The following is a 23,605-nucleotide window of genomic DNA, read 5'->3' as shown; positions in this document are numbered from 1 at the left end:
CACCAGGACTTGTGAATCCTAGAAAAACTCAATTTATCTGTTTCCAGATAATCTTTAATTTCTGAAAGCCCTGAGTCCCAATAAAAGACCAATTTCAGGTTAAATGATGTGTTTTGTTTTGAAATTAAAATCTGAAATCGATTAGATGCCAAGGATATGTATTTGAGGTATAATCAAAAATTAGTTGGATCTCAGTTCATTGATTCAGCAATCAAAACAGTAAATCAGTTATTTTTTTCAGCTGTAAAATTGCACTTTCTGGCTCTAAACCTCAGCAGGGAGAACCGGGTGCCTGCTCTGAAGAGCACCTGATGATGTGTGTGTGGGGGGGGGTACGAGAAGAAGTGCTGCCGCCAGAGTCAGCGGATAACGAGATGCCGGAGGCAGCACTACGGGCCTTTCCGCGCAGCGCAGCGCAGCGCACCCGCCGTGCCGCGGCCGCCGAGGGAGAGCCCTCCGCCACGGCTCTGCCGTCCTCAACCCACGCTTCAGGCGTCGGCAAAACGCGGCTTTCCTCGGAGGGAGCGAGCGTCCTCCGTTCCCACGGATGTCGATCAGTGTGTAGGCGACGGGGGGGCGGGGGGGATGCCTCTGCAGCAATAAATAAAACCTATTTATTAGAGGGTTAGGACTCTAACTTCATCCACGCAAAAGCTGAGTTCATGTGTGGCTATCCCACAGCAAGCAGCGTCTCGTCTAGAGGCTGCTTTTCCAATTTAACTTTCATCTGCTCTTTTAAAATGGCCTTTGACTCTCCCAACAGAAGCTGCTCCTAAAATCCATCTCATAACACCACTTAAGCCATGATTGAACCCTAGATCAAGGGTCAAGTGCTGAGGCCTTTACATCCGTTGAGCATCTCCCCAAATCCTCACAAAGAGCTGTCTGTTTAAATACATGCCACCGCACAAGAACTTAGACTTACAGAAAGCAGGTCACGAACTATCTTCTACTTGTTTTTTTTTTTTTTTTTTTTTTTTTTTTTTTTTTTTTTTTTTTAAGAAGGAAATGTGCCTCCACCTTCCCAATCCCTGCTCTTCAGAGCAAGATCTTGGCTCGGGAGCTCCCGCAGCTGCTCCAAGGGCCTCCCTGCCCCCAGGTCCCAGCAAGGGATCAGGTCAGCTCCTTCCACAACCTTTTCCTTCAGGATGGGGCTATAGGATTTATTCATCTACCAGACACAAGGCTGAACAAGTGTGCCCTTAACAAAGTCGCAGCAGAGCAAAGCCTTTCCTGGGCTGCAAGAGTAGAGCTGAAATGCATCATTTTTCCAGCACTGCCAGCTCCCACAGCAATGGGACCCTGGAAAAACACCCCAAAACTCAAGCACCGCTTTCCTACCTGGGCCCACTGCTCCAGGAAGAGTCCTCCTCCAAGGGCTGCCAGCCAGTCAGCGTGTGCCTGTCCCGGGGGGCTGTCCAAGCCTGGCGCCTGGCAGGGCTTCATGGTGGCTCCCAGGACCAAAGGGAGAGGCAAGAGAGAGGGGATGTGCCTGGAGCAGCTTCCCAACCTCCCACCCCACTGCACCCCCTTGGACCCAGAAAGGGTACGCAGATGTCTGCAGCAAGGAGAAGCTCCTCTCCCCCCCCCCCCCCCCCGCCCCAAGTGTTGCTCCAGGGCACACGGGAGTCCCTGCATGAAACATCCAGCCCCAGGCCAGGCTGGTTTGGGAGAGCAGAGGAGCCAGGAACCCTCCGCAGCGGCTGCCAACAGCGAGCATGTCAAGCAGGGTGAGGAAGTGGCCCCGGCTGCCCTCAGCCCCGCAGGCTCCGCGGGGACAGTGCAAGCGCAGGCAGGTTTCCCATAAGCGGAGTGGAAAGCTCTTTATTTAACCTGCACTCGTCACCTGCCCTCGGCCCCAGCCCTGCCCCTGTCCATCAGGGCTTGGAGCTGCACAGGCCAGCCAGGGCTACTTTTTTGGCAGGCTGAGCCAAATAAAATCCTTTGCCAGCCAAGCTGAGGAAGGCTTCAGGTAACCTTTTGCCCACCAAGCCCAGAGGGAGCACCCACCTTACAGCAGCGCAGTGCAACACAGGGCCACCCGAGCGCTGCTCACCCCAGAACCAGACCTTCTCTAAGCCAAGCAGGGCTGTCTCCTGACCTCAGTGGGTCCTGCCCCCGAACCCAGTCCTCTTCCAGCCCCATCTACCCCGCACACCACTCTGTGTTCTCACTCCCCGCCCCTGTCCCTTACACAATGTGGAGATGCAACATGCTATGACAGCAAGTGACGTAAAAATCATGGAAGAAACCAAACAAATGACAACAGAAACAATCGCTTTGGGGGCGTGACAGAATGACTGATGATTTAATGCTTCTTGACGTTTTTTGATTCCTTCGATAGGGCATTGGTTTTAAAAACAAACAAAACGAGGTAAAATAAATTAATTTATGTACACTTTACATACACTGTGTCATGTGGAGCTTTGCAGCAACAGTAACCAGAAATTGTTACAAAATAGACAGTTACATGGCTGTTGCAGGTCCTCAGCAGCCTGCAACGTACAAGGTTGTCATCCTGAGCATAGCTAGCAAAGTGATCATGTAAACATGTTTAGAAGCATTTACGGTGGACAATGGATGGGCCAGCTTCATCGTACTCCTGCTTTGTGATCCACATCTGCTGGAAGGTAGACAGGGAGGCCAGGATGGAGCCACCAATCCAGACAGAGTACTTACGCTCAGGTGGGGCAATGATCTAGAAGAAGCCAAGAGAGTGGAGATCAATAAAAAAAAAAAAAAGCAGCCATTGCAGGCAACAGGCACTGCCTTTTCTTAGGGGTGTGCACAGCCCCACCTGCTGTCTGCAGGAGGGGAAAAGAGGGATATCCTTGGAGGTGCACGCTCAGGTCTTTTATGTTCTAGCCTTACCTTAATCTTCATTGTGCTGGGGGCCAGGGCTGTGATCTCCTTTTGCATGCGGTCAGCAATACCTGGATACATGGTGGTACCCCCAGACATGACGTTGTTGGCATACAGGTCCTTCCTGATGTCAATGTCACACTTCATGATGCTGTTGTAGGTGGTCTCATGGATCCCTGCAGACTCCATACCTGGTGGCAGGGGAGGGGAGAAGGGCAGGCAGGAGTTAAGCACCTAGAGAGGTCTGCAGCAAGACTCAGGAAGGAGGGAGGAGAGAGGGGAGGGGGGCACACACCAATGAAGGATGGTTGGAAGAGGGTTTCTGGGCAGCGGAAACGTTCATTGCCGATGGTAATAACCTGCCCATCGGGCAGCTCGTAGCTTTTCTCCAGGGAGGAGGAAGAGGCAGCGGTGGCCATCTCGTTCTCAAAGTCCAGGGCCACATAGCACAGCTTCTCCTTGATGTCACGGACAATCTCACGTTCAGCTGTCAGGGGAGAGCAAAGGCATTAGCGATTGCAAGGAGGGAACAGGCAATGCCTGCGTCCCCTCCGTGGGTCTGCAGGGACTCCAGTCGCCCCAGCCACATGTATGGTCCCAGGCAGGAACACTCTCAGCGCTTGCAAAGGGGTGAGAAGCTGCAGCATCCCTGAGGGTGCGGGGGTGTTTGTGGGGGGATGTTTTGAAGAGAGGAACAGTGCTTACCCGTGGTGACAAAGGAGTAGCCACGCTCAGTCAGGATCTTCATCAGGTAGTCAGTGAGGTCCCGGCCAGCCAGATCCAAGCGCATGATGGCATGGGGCAGGGCGTACCCCTCATAGATGGGCACGTTGTGTGTCACACCATCCCCAGAGTCCAGCACAATACCTGGGAAAGCAAAGAGCAGCTCCTGAGACACAGCTCAAAAACGGCCTTGCACTAGGGAGCAGAGCTGTAGGGCACCAGTCCTGTATGTCCCCAGGAGAAGGGTGTCCTGTGGGACACTTGCACTCACCAGTGGTACGGCCGGAGGCGTACAGGGACAGCACAGCCTGGATGGCCACATACATGGCAGGCACATTGAAGGTCTCAAACATGATCTGGGTCATCTTTTCACGGTTGGCTTTGGGGTTGAGGGGGGCCTCAGTGAGGAGGGTGGGGTGCTCCTCAGGGGCCACACGCAGCTCGTTGTAGAAGGTGTGGTGCCAGATCTTCTCCATGTCGTCCCAGTTCGTGATGATGCCGTGTTCAATGGGGTACTTCAGGGTCAGGATACCTCTCTTGCTCTGAGCTTCATCCCCTACGTAGGAGTCCTTCTGCCCCATGCCCACCATGACGCCCTGTGGGGGGAGAAAGCGAGGGGCTCAACAACCTCTCCGAGGGACCCCCGGCAGGCAGGCAGGCAGGCAGCGAGCTCCCGCTCCGCACGGGCAGACAGGGGAGCGCGGGGAGCCGCGGCAGCGGGACGGGGCCGCCGCGGCGGGGAGCGAGAAGCGCGGCGGGGAGCGGCGCGGTACCTGATGGCGGGGGCGGCCCACGATGGAGGGGAACACGGCCCTGGGGGCGTCATCCCCGGCGAAGCCCGCCTTGACCAGGCCGGAGCCGTTGTCGCACACGAGCGCGGTGGTCTCGTCCTCGTCGCACATGCTGGCGGCTTCCTGCGGGAGGGCAGAGCGGCGCGGGGCTGAGGCCGGGCGGCGCGGAGCCCCCGGGCCTCCCCCTCTCCTCCTCCTCCTCGGGCGGCGGCGGCGCTTACCTGTGGCGGGCTGCGGGCTGGGGCCGCTGGGCAGGGGCTGGGGCCGGTGCCGGGGCTGCTCGCCGCGTGGCTGGGGGGCCGCGGCGCGGCGCGGAGCCTTTTATGGCGGCGGGCGGGCGGGCGGCGCCGGGACCGCGGCCCCGGCCGTCGCCATATTTGGGTGCGGGGCCCCGCGGCGGCCGGCGGCCCCCGGCGCCGGCGCTGCCCAAACAAGGCGGCGCTGGCCGCGGCCCAGGTGAGGCAGCCCGGGCCGTATAAGGCGCGTCTGCGGCGCCCGCCCCAGGCCCCGAAGGGCGCCGCGAGCCGGGCCTGGGTCTAGCGCGGCCCGGGGAGGAGGAGGAGGAGGAGGAGGAGGAGGAGGGGGCGGGCGAGGGGGTCGCGGCGCCTGGCGCTACGAGGCGGCTTCGCGGCCCAGCCCCGCGCCGTCGCGCCGCCGGCCCGGCGTTTGCCCCCTGCGAAAGCCGCGGCTTCGCTCACTGAGTCGTTGCGTGTTTCTTGGCGTATACGATTTAAGTGTGGAAAACAGGCGTGCGGGATAACAACGGTTAGACACACACTTGAGGAGAGACCCGGGGAAGCGTTCGCCCCGGCACCGTCCTCGCCCCGGCAGCCTGACGCAGAGGCGGACGCCGGTGCCCGTTCCGGAGCGCTGAGCTCAGCCTGGCTGACAGCAGCGGCGGCCCGCGAGCAGTCCCAGCGGCTCATCCTTCTAAAAAGAAGCGCGGCCTCACACACCAGTCACCTCTGAGTAGAGGCAGGTACCACGTCAACGATGAGGAGCAGCTCATTTCCTTCAGGCGTGGGCATTTAAGCAGAGATCCCGTGTGGGAGATGTGGAAGATTTCGTGCAGACGTTCTGGCTACCAATGGAAAGAAGAACCGAGGTGGGGAGGAAACGCAGGCAGGTTTGCCACCTCACCAGCAAGCTGCTGCACGTCGGCCTTCGGGACTTTCTCTGAAGGCACAGCCTGCCAAGGGCAAACCCTTCTGAAATCTGGCGAAAGGAAGTCTGGAGAGGAGGAAGAAAAAAATGTTAAATCAGAAGCATTTGTGCTGTAAGGGATCTCCTGGAAGTGAAGGCATTTCAGGGACTGCATTTCCTTCACTGCGGGGGACAGCAGAACAGTCAACAGAGCAGCAGGCAGCTCCTCCTCTGATACCTACTGTCCATATCCCCTAGTTTGGCAGCAGCCCCCTTCACCTCTGGCTGCTCACCATCTCGTTCTGCTACCGATTTCCCATTGCTGTCTTGTTACTGTGTTAGAGCACACTGGGGGATGAAATACGCTATTTTCTCATACTGTTCTTCAACTTATTCTTCAAGTCTGTCATCTACAACTGACAGTACAGGAAGCCTGAAAGCACTTAAAGGAATCGCAGCCGTCACATCCATGTGCAGAACTGTAATGCCATGGAGTCTAAAATATAGTCAGTTGTGTTGATCAGATGTTGCATCTGAAATCAAGTTATGTTTGTAGCAGAAATTCTGCCTGAAACATTAACATCACTGAGAAACACTCTTAATGATTCTTCAGTGAAACCTGACACAAAAATAGATCTATTCTATCCATTCAGTTTCTTTAAATTCTCTCTCCTCAAATACAATTTACAACAAAATGCCTGGCAGCAATGCTAATTTCTTATAGTTCTGCATAAAAGATCACTTTCTGAAGGTGGCCCTGATAATAAACTATACTCACTAAATCAATTTGATTTTGGTCTTAAGTCACAAAGCAATTGAAATCAGTTTTCAAAAGAGAGCAGGGCACAAGGAAAATCTTTTCTGAAATTTGTCACAAATCACAATTTATAAATTGTCCTGCTGTTCTAATGACAATTGAGTATAGACATGTGGACATTTTGTACTTTGAATATTTTGAATTAAAGAGAAAATAAATACTTAAGAAACATACACCTCCTTATTCAAAAGGAGCTACCTATGCTCCTTGTTTTAACTGAAAACTGAGTGAATTTTCTCTTAAAAATAGCAGTAATTTATTTACTCTATTTGTTACATTTGGAAACAATTTAGTACTGTATAATTTTTGATATGTAAATGAAAGCCTCTTCCCCGTATAGTAATCTGAGAAGACAGTTCTGTAAAAGAACAGCTTGTTACATAATAATACAATGCATGGAGAAAAACAGGCCAAAATCTCAACCTTTTCAAGCTTCATCACAGAATAATGAACCGATTTAATGTTTCTAGTACAAGAGCATTTAACTTCAGTTTAGGCATGGAAGTTATTTTAATGAGGTTTTATTTAAGTAAACTCATTGCCTGAAGCCTTCTGTTTTGGCAATAGTTAGATGAAAGGCATTGTACAAATGCCAAGTAGCTCCTAACCCGGCAGCAGAATAAAAAGAGTAGTAGTGAAAACTACATGGCTGAGTTTCCCAAGAAACTGCAGAAATCTTTTATACCATAGGGAACAAACACATCTGTCAAATAAGCCAGACACCTTGAAGCAGATCTGTTGTTGAGGATTAGTAGAAATATTTACTTCCACAAAAGTTTTCTTCAGCTTACTCTGTCAATCCTGACAGAATACAGGTGGTCAGAAGTCTAGGAAAGTGAATTGGAGAGGGATGAGATATCCCCCAAATTTTTTACTGTGGACAGTCAATTCAAGAGCTTTCTCTTCAAGTAAAATTTGAGTGTCCATTAAAAGTTCAGAAGTGGAACATATTTCAAGGAATGCTAATCATTTGTTAAATTACTCCTTTCTCCAAAAATATTACATTTATCAATCAACTGAAACAACCTTTAAAATCATATTTAAAAAAGGTCATGGAATTCTAGTGCTTTAAATGATTTAGTTGTTCAAAGCCACAGCTAGGAGTTATGCCCACACTTCTGCGAGCCATGCAAGATTGCAGAACAGCAAAATTTGCTTCTTAGAACATTTTTAGAAGAGGACCGCTAATGCATTTCTTTCCCATATTAGTTAGAACCTCTCTAGATAAATCTATTCTTCCAAACATGTTCAGACTCTCAGCACAGCTTACTGTATTAGTACAGGGAGGAGAGGAAGAAACGGAAGGGGAGCTGTGCTTTTAAAACTAGAAACTGGATTCTCTTCAACCAATTTAACTTCTGACCTTCTCAGCTGTTGGATCAAGTTGTCGCAGCAGGCATGCAGCCAGACAAGTAAAACATAAGGGCATGCAAGTTGTTCTGTATTCACTCTCTGACTGTTCAGCTACTTGCAAAGGAAACGTGCAGCTTGTCAGATTAAACTAACCAAATTTTAGATTAAAAGCTACCAGCTATCAGAATAATTAAAATTGAAAAGTTACATGGATATTTTTTACCACCAAGTTAGAGATAACTAACTGGGACAGGGGAATCAGTGGCATCATCTAATAAAGAATGAGTCACCGAGTAAGGAAGATCATCCTGGACTCCCACTTTGATAACCGCTTTCTAGGTTTCCTGTGAGCCTAGGTTCAAGAAGCTACTGTGAATGACTGCACGGTGAGCTCTTAACTCTTAATTGTTTTAGCTTTACTCTCAAAATCTGAATATAATTCACATGAAAGTTACAGATGCAGAAAATAGTTAAAAATGCATTGAAAAGGTAAGTAAATTTAAGCTTATACATATGAACTGGAACAATGGTGGATTTGCTGGATCACAGAACTCTGAATGAGAACTGGGCTTTCTTCCTACCTGCCACTGAGTAGCTGAGCAACCACTGACAAGCCGATTATCCTTTGCGCTAGCATTCTTTAACGCAAAGTTGAATTTACCTAGTTTTGTGGCAAAAGATACTTCTAAGTAAAAGCATTTTATCGGTGCAAAGCATACAAAAAGCCTTGTATGAGAGAAGAGTTATTTTATAGAATATTGTTTCCTAAAAAAGATGAATAGTCATGCAGCACACGTGTTTTCAAATATGATCTTCTGAGAAAAACAATAAAATGAGAGCAAACATTTCCACCTTCTTTAGTGGGTCCCATGTTTCACCCTTTGTATCTGTGCATTTTTAGCCCTCTCTAGTGCTCAGTGAAGATATAAAATGAAACAAAGTTTACCAAGGTACAGAAAATGAAAAAACTTTATTATTTTGCCTGAAAACAGAACACCACTACCACCACCCCACAACGAAAGTGAAACGTTTATAAATCATCAAGACCAGGCATATTACTATATATAACGTTTATTACAAAGTTTTAACAAAGTAAGAACAGAATTAAAAAGTATACATGAATTTAACATCCTTTAGAAAAAAATATTTTTAAAAAGTAGTATTCATCATGCTTGTCCCTGAACATAGAGTTCATAGTTTGCCTTTAACACAAATTCGAAGTAAGGATTAGATTTCAAGTTGCCAAGTTCGTCAGCTTGCAGCAAGTCCTTCACTTCCGGCAAATATTCACTTAACTGGACTCCTACAATACAAAACCTTCCGTTACAGAACTGATAAAGTACTTAGAAAGGATCTCAACTGCTAATGCAAACACCTGGTTTATGCGAAGAAAAAGAAAAGTTATTCTGCAAAACTAGGGGACAAAATTCAAGATTCAAACACTTCCTACTGAAACAGAGCTTCTCATAACGATTTTAAAGTCACTATGAATTCTGTTATTAAACCTAAGAAATCCTCAAAAACTTAGAACTAAAATCCAAGTTACACAGTACTTTGTGCAGGGGAGGAGGGAAGGTGTCAAGAAACAAATACTCCAAAATGGCTTGCAACCTTTCAATCTGGGCTGTGGGAATCTTACAAAAGGAAAGAAACTGATAGGATTGAAAATACAAAACTAGAACTGTTTTGAAGAACATTTATAACATGAAACCTTCTCAGCTCTGGAAAGAAAAAGAACATAGAATAATAGTAAAACTGAATTCTTTGAGTCTAAGGTACTTAAAAAAAAAAAAAAAAAAAGAATCTGCAACTTTCATGGTTGTAAACCTGCCTTGGTCTATTTTAATTTAATGGAGATTTTGTTTTGGTTTTGCTTTTTTAGGGGGGAGGGGGGCAGGGAAAACTATTTGAGCTAAATTAGATCAAGCTCTTCTGAGTGATGGACCATTACATCTTTACCTTTCATTTTACAGATTATATGCATTTAATTTCAGAAGACTCTTTGTGATAACAAACCTCTAAAAAGCTGAATGCTGTCTTACTGACCAAATAATTTGAGGATACTGAGATTACAACCAAGTAATTTGCTAGTCTCTCATCTCCTTATCACTTCTTAGAGATACAATCATAATGAAACTAATTGTAATTATCTACTGGATTGCATGTGGAAGTTTTATTATTCTCAGAAATTATTTATCCTCCATTTCTTCTTAGGTATTATCTGATTCTTTTAAAGAGCTTTAAAAATAAACTAAACAATTTCAAGAAGCTCACATATTTAAGTACATTTTACCTTCTTTCAAGAGTTTTTGTAATATTTTCACAAATATACTATCTTTGGATGCTTCAATTGGATCATCTTTACCTTCTGAATTGGACCACCTGCAAGTTGCAAAGAATAAATGGTGAATACAGTTGAGCAGATGAAAAAAATGCAACACTAACAAACAATACATAGGAAATCTGATAAATTATCTAAGAGAATTAATAAATGTTCATACAGAAAGCGTTATATACTTGCTTACAGCTCAAAGCAAGAGTTTTTTTTATCCTGTGTTAGTTATTCTTTATTTCAAAGGTAAAACTGTAATAAAATTGCACTACTATATTGTAATCCAGTTAAGGGGATAATAGAAATGCTTCCTGTCTTCTAAACTGTAAAGCAAACATTACTTATTTCTCTGTTAGGATAAGAACTAATCTCAACAATCATTTCCATCATCTCACAATCATCAAAGCTTTACCTTTTGGTACAATAAAGCAGAAGAGATAATTTGCCAACATCTTTGAGAAATGAGAAAAAGAGGGAGAAAGAAAAAAGACTGAAAAATGTAATTTGCAAGTCTGTAACAGCACACAAGAAAATATATTGAGTCTCATTTGTGATTGAACATGAAGGTAGAAATTTGTGAATGCAAGTCTCATTTGTGATGAGAAAACCCCAAACAGATTTTTGTAAGAGAAAGGTAATTTTAAAGGAGAATTCTTTGTCTCTGCAGAGCTTTATATGGAATGATTTTAAATCAATAGCAGCCTAACTTTCCTTGCTGTGGTTCTGACCTCTCAGTTGTTTATGTCCCCTGTTCCATGTGTTAAACTATCAGACAAAAAGAGCTCTCATGTGAGTTCCCAAACTAACTAAGACTCTCATTTGGCCAGTGGAACATGGTTGCAACAGATCTGTACCTGGTTCCCAGGTACTATACTGATAAACTCCCTGTCCTTCACTGAGAGCATAGTTTCACCCTGGATGTCAGTTTAACTCCAAAATTTCCCAGATTTTGTCTTTGATTCTCTTGGGAAGAGTCTGAGGAAGATGAAAGGTCCTCTGGGTGCAGAGGCAGCAGCCAGCAAGGACAGCTACCAGAAAGCCTGCAGCATGCTCAGCAAGGCTTGCTGTTATACTCAATAATCTTACCACCATCTGTAGTTGTTCAGCTAGAGAACAGATGCCACCCTTAAAAGAAGGTACTATGACATGTCAAATGCTTTATTTTGCATGTAGATTGAAGCTAACACTACTTGTTTCAAAATAGATCTCAGCCTTTTTGTAACAGAGCCTTGCTGGACTAGAAGCTCAACTGGGAGATCAAGTTTTAACACTATTCCACACAAAGGTGATTTGAAATTGCATCTCAGTAGCTAGTGGAGTGGGTAAATTCTTGTCAGCAATATACGTATGTGATTTTAAAGGTTTAAATATTGTTTCCAATATGCTGTTCCTGGCCCAGTGTAGACAAAGCATAAACAAACTGCTAGACTGCTATCATGCAGCAGCTCTGGAATCTTCCATCCTGAAATTAATAGGGAAAGAACAAGCCACTTAGAATAGTATGAATTTGTTTCTGCATATTTTATGTTAGAGATGACTAACTCAGTAACGCAACTAGGAATTTATTTTCTACAGACTACTGTCCTTTGGAATCTATCCTGTGCATAAGGGTGAATACAAATGCTACTTATTTCCATTTTCACCACAAAATACAGTGCATTTGGAATGTATTCTCATCTCATTCCTTAGGTTCTGTTGGAATGGGGACGGGATTCAGAAAATCTGGCTGAAAATTAGTAAGAAAAGGGAGAGAATGCCATCTGAATCATTTACACCTGAACAGCAGCATTGCTTGCTGAAAAGATTCATCAGACCAATTGGATTCAGCCTGTATTCAGTGTTGATGATGATCTGGAAGGTGGTTCTTCTAAGCAGTAGATAAAGCTTTGATCTCTTACAATCAAGAATGCAGCTTTAATTCAGAAAGAGGTATGAAGTTTTCAAAGCAGTTCAATGGCCAAAATAAGTGAAATAAAAGTCTGCAGGAGTGATTTTGGCACATGTTGCTCTTAAAACACTTCTGTCTGGAGACACATTTAAACCACAATAGTAGCTCAAAACAGATGCTTCAAAGAGAAACACAGTTACAGTCATTTCTTTACCTTATCAAAAGGTACAGTAACAATGAGAGCTGTATAGCTATATTTATGATGTTTCTTACATTTTTAAAAAGCATAGTAAGTTGCCACAGAGAAAAAAGAATAAAGTACCGCAAAAGTATCTTTTTACTGTGGTTTCATTTTACAAAGAAAAGGACACATCCTGATCAAGTACTGGACTTACCCATTTCTTTGGAGAGCCTTGCAGAGAATTTTTAGCTTAAGATCATTAACGTCCACTTCCTCATCCTTCGATTCATGTAAGGAGAGAAAGGTAATTTTATTTTTTTTTAAGGAAATAATCACCATATCATACTCAGATGATATTGAACTGAATTATTTAATTATTGAACATTGTTAAATTTTAAGTGACAGTGGTATTATGTATATGCTACTTATATCACATTTGTCTATTTGAAATAATATACTAAATATATGTACTAGTGATCAAAGCAATGTTCCAAACCATAAAGAATTTCAATTTTGACAGTTCCTATTACTTAAAACTGGGCGGTTCCTGCCACCTTATTTTGCAGCTTAAAAGCTTGGGTCAGATTTTGAATTATTACTTTAGATTTTGACTGCTACAATTCCATCATTTTGCCTAGTTTAGGGAAGGAGGGTGGGAAGGAGGGGCAGAAAAGAAAATTCACATTTGCTATTTATCCAAATGTTGTTGAAAGACACTAGATTCATTTGCACCAGGCATTCAGCAGGAATAAGCTCTTCATAACTTATAAATTCTGTTTGTGCCTTATCACTTACTTGGCTTTGCTGGTTTCTGAAAAGCAATAAATTTTGGGCTTCAATATTCCATCTACTTAACTATAGTTCTAAGTTTTAGTTCTTTAAATAGCACAATCCACTTTGACATCTTCAAAGAAAAAAGTGCTCTAATAGTGCAAATCAACAATCTTCATGACACATGTATACATTTCCAATAATAGTTCGACTTGTCACTTGAAACTAAGTTGTTCATTACAATTCTGTTTACTGTACTAAAATTATTTGACTGTTAACGTGGGCCTTGATGAACTGTGCTCTACACACAGTAAGTTGACCTGCAATAAATGTAGATTATTGTTTTGTCTTGCTTGTTATACAATCATAAAAAATGTGGAAAAGTTAGCAAAAGGAGCAAACATTGCATGTTTGATACATACCATCAACAGAGGTAAAATAATGACCAGGAGATAGGACTTAACATAGGAAATATTTTAAAAAAATAAGGGCATTATAAACCAAAAGAAAATAGTCATATTATATAGCTTCAAGAAATGAGATTATAACCAACGACTGAAAATTTGCTTTAGGCCTGTTAAAGCAACTATTAATAGCAGTATATCTAACTAAGCAGGTGAGTCTAGTTCAGTACTATATGTTTAATTTATCTTAACTGCTCCCATCCTTCTGACTTAAATGTAGCTGTAAACATATGTTGTAGAGAGAGGCTGAACAAACTAGGAGAATTAATGTAAGCAGTACCTTTTCGGTTTTAGTAGGAAAGCACCTGCAATCACGACGTAAGCCCAATATTCAACAGCCATACTCCTATTAAAAGTTTTGAGTTGATCTACGTACAGAATTACATGGAAGGGTGTATCTTAAAACGCTTTTATTAGAATTGAAATTATGTTGTACATAGACAGTTAATGCAGTAACCTTGACTTAGAGTTTAGCTTGTCACTCAGACTAGATCAATATACAACCAGATTTAAACCATTAGAAGGATGTCCATACAATGATTTGTTGACATTTAAGGCAGTTTTCTAATCTATAACAGCGTATATAAAGATGAGCCATATTGTAGTTCAGGTATCCAAGCTTTGCTGATCCTCAGACATGACAGACAGATCTGTGATATCAGGCAAGTTATTATTGGTTTTAACACACTCATATGCTGCAACACACTCTAGCAATCACAAATTAACATTAAGAAATTCTTTCCAAGCCTTTGAAACAGCAAATAATTTCCATTTAATCTAATTCATATTCTAGCACATCTGTTGATCAGTATATAGTGCAACAGATTTATAGAATACATTACAAATGGGTAAAGGAGAACTACAAGTTAGTAAATAGAAAAGTCAGTAGGAATACATACAGTTGATGAGAAAAAATACAAAAACACTGTTAATGCCAGACTGAACATGTAGTAAGAGGTTGCTTAAAAACCCCAGAAACATGAAATTTTTGTGTGTAGTGTTCTGAAGACCAAACAAAATAACAACCTATGATAGTCTCACAAAACCAACTTATGTGATCAGGTATCATAAGAAGCTGGATCAGCCCAGAGAGGAAGTGCAGTCTCTATCCTTGGAGGTTTTCAAGACCCAACAGGATAAAGCCTTGAGCAACCTGGTCTGACCTCACAGTTGTTCCTGCTTTGAGCACAAGCTACAACTAGACACCTGATGAGTTATACTATGCTTTCATAACTACAATATGGAAGAAAATCCACAAGTACATTTTCAAACATGTCCAAATGAATGCCCAATACTTGAAATATAAGGTAATTGACCAGCTACTTTGATGGAAGATGGAAATCTCAGGAGGACTTCAAAATCCCTTGTATTAAACAAGGAAAAATAAAACAAGAGAATTGAAAGAGAATATGTATGAACAGTTTCAAATATCCCAAATTCTTCAGAAACTTGAAATTTAATTGGAATGGTCAATTAGGAGCAGAGTATAGCTGCCTCAGAACAAGAACATGCAATCCTTTAAAAGGGGTTGTGATGATGACAGTAAGAATTAAAGATCAACTTTCATAACTTCTACACTTATTTTGATCCCCAAGCAAAAAAAAAAAAAAAAAAAAAAAAAAAAAAAAAAAAAAAAAAGTAGTAAAAAAAGTAAACATAAGCAAAATGTTTTCTCTAGGAAAAAGCACATCTAAGAAAACAAATCACTCTACTCTGAAAAAATACCCCTTAAGAGGTGAAATAATGACCAGTAACATTCTCACAAAGTTGGAGCTACAAAAGATAGTGAATAAAATAGAAGAGTGGCAAGGCTTTTGCTAGAGAAAAGCAAGGAAAAAAAAAACAGCTTAGACATTCTCTAAAAACTGAGACAAAGCTTCAAGTTCTAAAGAAACAATTTAAAATCGTGATGAGAATTTTAAGAAATCCCAAAGACAAGAAGCAAGAAATTACTTTCACCTTCATTTGCACAGCTAACATATGTGAAAACAAAACTTGCACAGCAGTGATCTCAGACTTTGCAAGTGCAAGAAAGTGATTACTTATGTGATCAGGCTGCAAAGGCTTTGAGTATGAAGTCAAGGAAACCTGAGGAAGAAGAAAAGGAATGAACTCAATCCTATAGCTGCAGTTCCTATTTTAACAAATGAGCTTATCAGACTCTTCAGCCACTGAAGACTATTTATTTCCATTTGAAGACATGGCTTAGGCTTTCAACATCCCCACATATGACAGCTGAAGACCAAGTACTTCAATTTGAAAAAAAAGGCATTATTTTCAAGCATATGAACAAATATAAATCTGTAAAACAGTACATTGTAGGCAAGTTTTCAATATGTGCTAAACAGTGACTGAATTCAAAGTTTTTTTCTTGGCAGAGCCAAGCTAACTGGCATGCATTACATTCAATGCCCACATTATGATGTGTATTTTACATTAGTATATTAGTAAATACTTCTTCAAAAACACACATTTGTCTTAGAATGCGCAGTCCCTTCACTGCACAGAAACTTTGAGAAGCTTAGTGTCAGAGCCCTTTTTAAGGTCTACTCTCAGAAAAAAAGACCATACATATTCTTCTCAGTGTCCTGAACTATTACAGCTACTTTAAATACCCTCTGTAAGAGGAAACAGAATCCATGAACTCTAGACTTCAGAATTCTGGAAGCAAGAGGATGAATCTTGCCTTTGCATTATGTTTTTGCTAGAGAAAAGCAAGGAAAAACAAAGAACAGCTTAGACATTCTCAAGTGTGTAACTACAATTGTATCTGATAAGAGATAACCTTGATTAAACTCTATAGATATAACTGAACTCATCTCCTCAGAAACACTAGTCTAAGGCACCATCTCTAATTTGTGCCAAGCAGTCCTACTCAGGTTATTAGAGACTCAAAATTCCGACTGAAAAATGCTTCTGAAATCTCACTTTCTTAAAGCAACATTTATATATGTATATTTTTACATCTGAAGAAAAATCATTATTTGAGCAGTCATGAAATGGGGAGGCAAAATTTAAGAGGAAAACTCAGTTAATTTGAGTTAATAACTCAGATAATTAACATACTAAGAACTAACACTTTCTCAAAGTACTCAACACAAAACAGAAGTATACATATTCATGCATAAAAGAAAATAAATACTAGTTAATAACAGTACAGAAACATTCATGAAAGAATGAGAGAAAAAGAATGCAATTGAAAACACAGTTTAGAATCAAAACAATATTTATAATCTTCAAGACAAAATTACCGAAGGCCAACAAAATGGCACAACGGTTTTCTAAAGCACTACTATAGAAAGAATCTTAGCTAGAGCCCTTCCACCCAGAATAGCAACAGTTGGGATAGTCAGGAAAGAGCACTGATTTTCAAGTGCTAAGGAATACTTTCCAATTCATTCATAAGAGAAGCCTGAAGTAACTCTCTGAAAAAGTACAGCTTTAGCTTTTTAGCAAAGACTATTTCAAGTTTTGTGTTCCTCGTAAGCTGATTTATTCATGTTTTGTGGAAAGTTACTCTTGACAAGACACTAGACCATACAATGAGTTATGATGACAACTCCTAAGTTTAAGATAGCAAACTTGTGATTCAGTCCTATTTACATGTTAAAAAAATGGTGACTATCCAACATTATCTAAGGACACTCAGAGAAACTGCCAATAATGGAGATACAAGAACCGAACTACTGAGAACAAGTGATCTGTATTCTGTTTGGAGAAAGCCTGTGGAGAAGCAAAGATCCATCAGAAAGAAACTAGACTATCAATGAAATCTGAAGATAAGGAGTGTCACTTTTTCTTAAATGCTCGAATGTTCTAAACCATATTTGGCATTGAATGTTCTAAACCATATTTGGCATTAAATCTCCAGTGACTTAAAACAAACCAAAAAAAAAACATTGCAGGTTATGTTTACTTACCATAAACTAAGGTGACAGGATCTTAACTAACTACAGATGCACAATCTTAGCTTAAATAACCCAAAAGAAATAATCTTTGGATTAGAAATCCTTCCCCCCCAACCTCCAAAAATAAAATATATAAAAAAAAAAAGAAAAAAACAACAACAAAAAAAAACTTTTACTACCTCATCAATATATTCCAGTAGATCAAGTGCTTTTTTGAAGTCATACTCGTTGGCCCTTCTGTTCTCATCACATATGTACATCTACAGCATGAAAGATTAAAAGTACAGAATTATTTTTAGCCTACAAACTAATGTAATTGATATTGTGGACAACTCATTGTGGGAAGACCACCATGTATTTTCCACTTACATGACCTTCTCATGAAAATATGTCTTGATTCAACTGCAAGTATTTTTATAGTAAGGAATATACGTAAGGTTTTAGAGCAGCATTCCACCTACATGACAATGGTCTGTGGACAAACGATATTGGACATAAGGCTGCTAGGTTTCAAATTTAAATGCCATTTAAGGCTGTAACATTCCTGGACTATTGTAGCCAGAGCTCAGTTCCACAAATAAAATAAGCTCTCTGAATTATTTCAGCAATTAAGCCTCAGGGCAATAAATAAGCACATGTACCATCTTTCATCTTTCAAAAACAGAAAAGCTAGCTATCAAAAATTTTAATTTTCCCCCATAAACTAAATTCTAAACTAGCAACTTAAAAGTTAACATTAATGCACTTTTTACTTATATTTTGAAAATTTCATTCTCTCATTCTAAGTGGTAACAACATTGATTTAACAACAGGTATAATTCAAAAGGAAAACTGTCACGGTGCCAGCTGTTTGGAAAGTCTTAAGTGACACTTCCTCCTCTTCCTTATCCCCACAGCTAGCCTCACTTAAAGACACAGGCAATGCCTTCACAATCTGATGACTGTAAGTGCTATACTAAGAAAATGTGGAGAATTTAACAGGTGTACTAGCAGCTTCAGAAGATTATAAAAAGTTGCAAATCTGACACCTTTAACAGGATCTGGTTTGTTTTACAATATACTGCCGTCATTCATCCCTCTAGTATTTTGTGTGCACGCTGGATAGTAAAAATATGCTGCCAGCTGGGCAGAAATAAAAAGGCTACTAGTTCCTGGCTACTACCAGAAAGGGGTATGGAGGGTAACACAGCTCTAATATTGATTCTAGAATTAGACGGTTTTGTTTGTTGTTGCTATTTTTAAGAAGTAAAAAGATATTGTCTGGACATTCAGTGCAGCAGGTAACCAAAGCCCTTTCCTGCTTCCAACTCTATATTTTTCTACATTGCAGCACCTTTCTCCAATAAAGTATAATTCTTAGTTCCTTCTGCCTTCTGAGCTCAGCCCTACCAAGGATTCTACAGAAGGTAATTTCTTTTCCATATCCAAATCTAGCTTAAACAAGCAATTCAGCTTCTGGCATTGATCTGACTGGCTTCTACTCAGAGCAGTGCTCTAAAACACCTCAACAACGAAGAGAAATTCTGAACTGAAAACAGCATTCTGAAGTCTGCTGTTGGTAGAATCTAAGAGAAGCACATTCATACCTTAGATCTTTAGGCACTTAGCAAGTCAAATAAAATCAATGAGATCACAGCTGTCTTTTATCACATTGAGCTAGAAAACATAATTGCACTTTACCTGTGCAATGAAGGGAACATGTGGTACTCACATCGATGAGCTGAGGTGCAGACAACACAGGCATATCATTAAGGTTCAGTTGTTTCTCTACCAGTAATTGTTCAGGAAGGGTCTCCTGATGCAACAGAAAACGCTCCTGTTCTGATATTTCTTGTAGTCATTTAAGGAGATGAATACTTCATGTTATTAAAAATACAGTTATAAATTCTACAGTACAGCAATAACTGAAAAGTCGTAATATTATTCAAGTCTACAAATACTTGTTATAAAGCATTTTATTTGTATGCTTTATTATGTAAGTTAACAAAGCATAGAAGTACTTTCATTACAATAGCATCATCTTTGTGAATTAGTTCACTTTCTACTTTCATACCATAAACCCTGTTTTCATTCAAGTTCCCAATGTAATGCAGACCGATAAACTTTTCTTTAGTTCATCAAAATCACAAAATAAATATGTAAAAGTTGGAGGGTAGTTGTGGCACTAATGCAGGAAAGGCAAGCTGGACAAGATATGATTTCTAGGAAATACCACTTTTTGACTGAAGTCCTATGCCATGGATCTGCTCCATCACATGAATTATTCCATTTTTGATTGTTTTCTCCCCTCCCCCCGTATAATCTGCTTCTGTTACTAGGCTAAAATAAAATCGAAATGGAATAACTTCTGCCACAACTTTACATGAGCTAACACTTTTTTTCCAGTTCTATTTGTAGAAAGAAGAAAATAATTATAAGGAGTATTTTATCTGTTTAAATAGATAAACAGAATATTGCAAAGGTAATTATTCCATCTTTATAAGTGAGAGACAGATATACAAGGCATATAAGTCTCTAAAGTTATGTCATATAGAAGTGTGTAGCAAGCTAAAGAGTTCAGCTGAAAATTTAACAGTCCCTTACTGCTGAAATAAAGCTTCTTCACTTTTCCTATTTAAAGATGAACTTGCTCACATCAGCAAATAAATAAATTCTTAAGCTGCATTCACAGAGGGGTAAACTCCAATTTCAAGTTTTGATGCAATGCTTCAATTTAAAGAGTCAGATGATATATTATTGTTACAAGCTAAATACAATTTTCAAAGCCTACTTAGTTATCATACGTATCCTAGGACTTTCCAACAGGATTTCATTTAAGAATTCTACGTAACAGACATGGATAAATAGGCAGAAAAATAAAAAGGAATAGTTGATAGACTGAGTGGTATTTTAAAGCCTCTCTTGGCATCCAGCTAAACTATTTACGTATTTTTTGCCTTCTCACAAACTCACAGCACTACCTGCTGCACAAACAATATCAGGAGAAGGGTATTTTTTAAACTAATAGAGAGGGCAGAGGGGTGAAACCATTGTACCTGGTAAAAAAGCAGGACAACTTTTTTCATTGTAACTGTAAACTTTCTAGATAAAAAGAAAGACTTGAGATGCTGAGAAAGCACTTCCTGAGATCATAGATACATGTATTTGTGGGTACATTACGACAAGTACTGAATAGTTATAGGATCTCCTTGTACAGCCTAAGAGTCTCGAGACTTGAGCAGAATTCAAAATTGAGAGACATTTCATAAACAAGCTTTAAGAAATTCATCCATTTTTTATCTTGCATGTGAAATATAAAATATATCTTCATAAAACTCATTCAGTGGGAATAGTTTAGAAATACTGGCTATTTCAGACCTCTCAGGGACTTTTCAAAAAGCTGTGCAACTTGTTATTTATGCAAATATTTTATGTGTTACCAGAACAAGTGAAAAGATAAAAAGTTTCCACATTCTTAGTTCTAACTCACAGCTGAAAATGAATGCCAAGGTTATTGTTTCCATGTGCTGTTTTCACTACCCTTCCTTCAGTGAACAGCTGAGTAGGTCAAAAAGCAGCTCCTGCATATCACCCCAGTTTGTAAGCTAGTTTTTCACGATAAAGTATTTCCAACTTTTCCTTAGAACGCTAGTCTGATTCACAGTGACTCAGCTTCACAAAAGGCTCAGCAATTTCTGCCATAGGCAAAAGCAGGCAGCTGGGGCAGCAACAATGGGGTGACCCATTTATCCTTACCAGGTTACATTAGAGCCCTCATCCTAACAGATCAACTATTGGCAATATTAACATGATTCTGATTCAGTAACTTCATTTAAGTCCATCTTTCACTTTGTTATGCTTTTCTTACCTTCTATTTTTTCTTGCAATATGTCTTCTGAGAAGTCAGATGCCAGTGCAGCTAATTTGCTCAAGCCAAGAAGCGTTTTCTTCTTTGCAAAGTAACGAGTCTCCATATTTGCTAAAGTTTGCAGTGTTCTGTGAGCCTGAAATTAATTAAGATGTTGGAAGATGTTAGAAATAAGTGCTGAAAGTTAACACTAAATGAACAAGTAAGATCACATAATCTGGAACAGCAGTCTCATAACTATTTATTATTTTTAAATATGCAGGTTATAGTATTAAAGATGGTTACAATTTAGAAATTAAAACTCTTCATTACACTTTTAAGAAGGAAGTGGAGATCTCTGTTCCTGCTATACCCCCAAAACCTTTTAAATTACTAATCAAGGAAAGCTCTTATGTCAAAGGATAAATTGCAATTTCATTTATTATACCACTGTCATTTTATTAAATGCTTCACTATCAACACCCAGGCAAATATGCTTTGACAAAACAGCTTGACTGATCTACTTGTTAATTAAGGAATATAGAAAATAGAATGTTATGTACAATCCCTGTGGTAACCAAACATACAGGCAAGAATTTACTTGCATGTCAGATAAAGGAACGGAAAATTTCCCTGAGCATCTACTCAGAATAACTACCCAGACAGAATTATTTATATTTTAGAATCCTTGCTCCCCTCTTCATAGTGCTTTGTTATAAAAGACAAAACTTCTGTCACACAAATGGAGTATTACATTCCTAAACACTTTACAATTACTTGCATAGCCTGAGGGGAAAAAACAAAATATCCTTCCCTGATACAAAGTATTAGTCATCAATATGGGAATATGGGATGAAAAACAGCAGTAATTTGCATTACACAAAGCAGCAGCTTATATCACATACTAGATGGTGCCTGGAGGGAGGCTTTTGGTACTCTCTTAGTAATCCCTGTCACCTCTCTTATAACTCACCCATTTAAGCAGTTTTCTTTTGATGAAGAGCAGTAACTAGGTAATTTGCATACTTGAATATGCATTTAACTCAGTTGCTAAAATTGCCAAAATATAATATTTCAGTTTGATTGTATTAAAAAACCTACCTTTTGCAAATCCTGGCTATTGATTTCATGTAACCAGCTCAGATGCTCATGGGCCTGCAAAAAACTGGCCAACTGTCCATGCTGAGCAATAGGTTGAGACAACAGCTTCCCACGCTTTCCTTTTTCTAAATACCAGCGAAACAGGAAATCTGAAAAATTCTGACGGTAATAGAAATATGAACACATCTTGAAAATTACCTTTAAATAACCCTATATTTAAAAGCATGAAGCAAAATGCTTCATGAAATGTAATTGCTAACAATACCAGTTATCCTGCTTAGCAAATGGAAGAAGATGGAAAAACAAATGGAATGGAAGATGGAAAAAAAAATACACTAGTACTGAAAAATGAATTCTGATAGAGAGGTCGTATCTAGGTCTAATAGAAATATAACATTTAAAGAATGGCATGGGAACAATGCCACAAACACAGAATTCAATAACTATTCTGCTGCAGATACTTGGACACATAGAAGCAGAGAAAGCACCAAACACAAATTCTTCATGTTAATCCATAAGAATGTAAACAGATGTCACCCACTGACCCATTCTGATCTCATTTCTCTACCTGTGCCTTTTCCCTCCAGAACTCCATGCTTACTACTTCCTTTCACGTTCATATGTTCATCTGCTGTCACTGTTTTTTTTTTTTTTGAAACACTCCCTCCTATCACCAACCAAACCAGCTACCTTACTTCCGTCAGTCATCATTAAAAAACAATGTCTTCATGCTACTTTTTTAAATCATTTCATCCTCAAAAAACTTCAGTGTGAAATAACTAACCAGGATTTGAGATTTTAATTACAGATTAATTCATAATTAATTCACAGAGTAATAATGCTAAATTTTAATGGTATTAAGAATTTTAAAGGTAAGTTTTGAGAAAGCATTAGTCTGATATTCTACACAATTAAACTGTAACCCTACCTTAGCCAAAGCAACTTTTTATAAAAAATTTGAAATTTTCCCCTTAAACAAAAACAACAAAAAATGCATCTAAGGGATCTAAAAAAAAAAAAAAAAGAATGAAGAATTCACTTCCTTTGGGAGGATATGTCTGAGTATTCAACTTTCACTACTAAAAATGCTTATGTTAACTTCCACCCATTACTGACACTTTTGCTTGTCCTTATTAAACAAACTTTTTGTACTTTGTTATGAAGCTCATGGACTGCAGTTAAGTTCTCTTTCCATAGTTGTTGCAGTACGCTAATCAAATTGAGCTTGCTGACCCTCTCGGATTGGGAAACCTTTTCCCAGTCCCCTTCATCTCAGAATCACAAAATAGTTGGGGTCAGAAGGCACCTTTCGAGATCATCTAGTCCAATCCCCACCCTGCTCAGAGCACAGTCAGCTAGAGCAGGTCACCCAAGACCATGTCCCCATTTGGTTTTGAGCATCTCTAAGGATGGAGACTCTACAACATCTCTGGGCAGCCTGCTCC

The 23,605-nt window shown here is 40.4% G+C and overlaps 2 protein-coding genes across 3 annotated transcripts in view; both read right to left on the bottom strand.

The window, feature by feature from the left end:
- Nucleotides 1-2,279: 2,279 nt before the first annotated feature.
- ACTA1 (actin alpha 1, skeletal muscle) lies at nucleotides 2,280-4,700 on the bottom strand. Its single transcript, XM_062572255.1, has 7 exons — nucleotides 4,598-4,700; nucleotides 4,359-4,499; nucleotides 3,857-4,181; nucleotides 3,568-3,729; nucleotides 3,158-3,349; nucleotides 2,872-3,053; nucleotides 2,280-2,698 (listed from the first exon to the last, which is right to left on the bottom strand). The coding sequence occupies exons 2-7, from the start codon at nucleotides 4,485-4,487 to the stop codon at nucleotides 2,555-2,557; spliced, it is 1,134 nt and encodes a 377-aa protein (XP_062428239.1). The 5' UTR covers nucleotides 4,488-4,499; nucleotides 4,598-4,700; the 3' UTR covers nucleotides 2,280-2,554.
- A 3,940-nt stretch (nucleotides 4,701-8,640) lies between these two features.
- The window catches only part of NUP133 (nucleoporin 133), a 36,549-nt gene continuing 21,584 nt past the window's right edge, over nucleotides 8,641-23,605 (bottom strand). For both annotated transcript variants that reach the window (XM_062573679.1, XM_062573681.1), the window contains 7 exons: nucleotides 22,161-22,319; nucleotides 21,081-21,216; nucleotides 18,945-19,063; nucleotides 17,413-17,493; nucleotides 12,305-12,369; nucleotides 9,983-10,071; nucleotides 8,641-8,992 (listed from right to left, as the gene is read on the bottom strand). In XM_062573679.1, coding sequence (XP_062429663.1) covers nucleotides 8,856-8,992; nucleotides 9,983-10,071; nucleotides 12,305-12,369; nucleotides 17,413-17,493; nucleotides 18,945-19,063; nucleotides 21,081-21,216; nucleotides 22,161-22,319 — 786 coding nt within the window. In that variant the 3' untranslated portion in view covers nucleotides 8,641-8,855. The remainder of the gene's footprint in view (nucleotides 8,993-9,982; nucleotides 10,072-12,304; nucleotides 12,370-17,412; nucleotides 17,494-18,944; nucleotides 19,064-21,080; nucleotides 21,217-22,160; nucleotides 22,320-23,605) is intronic.

The sequence above is a fragment of the Rhea pennata genome, chromosome 3, assembly GCF_028389875.1.
Source record: "Rhea pennata isolate bPtePen1 chromosome 3, bPtePen1.pri, whole genome shotgun sequence".
In the NCBI taxonomy this organism is placed as follows: domain Eukaryota; kingdom Metazoa; phylum Chordata; class Aves; order Rheiformes; family Rheidae; genus Rhea; species Rhea pennata.
This window is presented reverse-complemented; position numbering and strand designations above follow the sequence as displayed.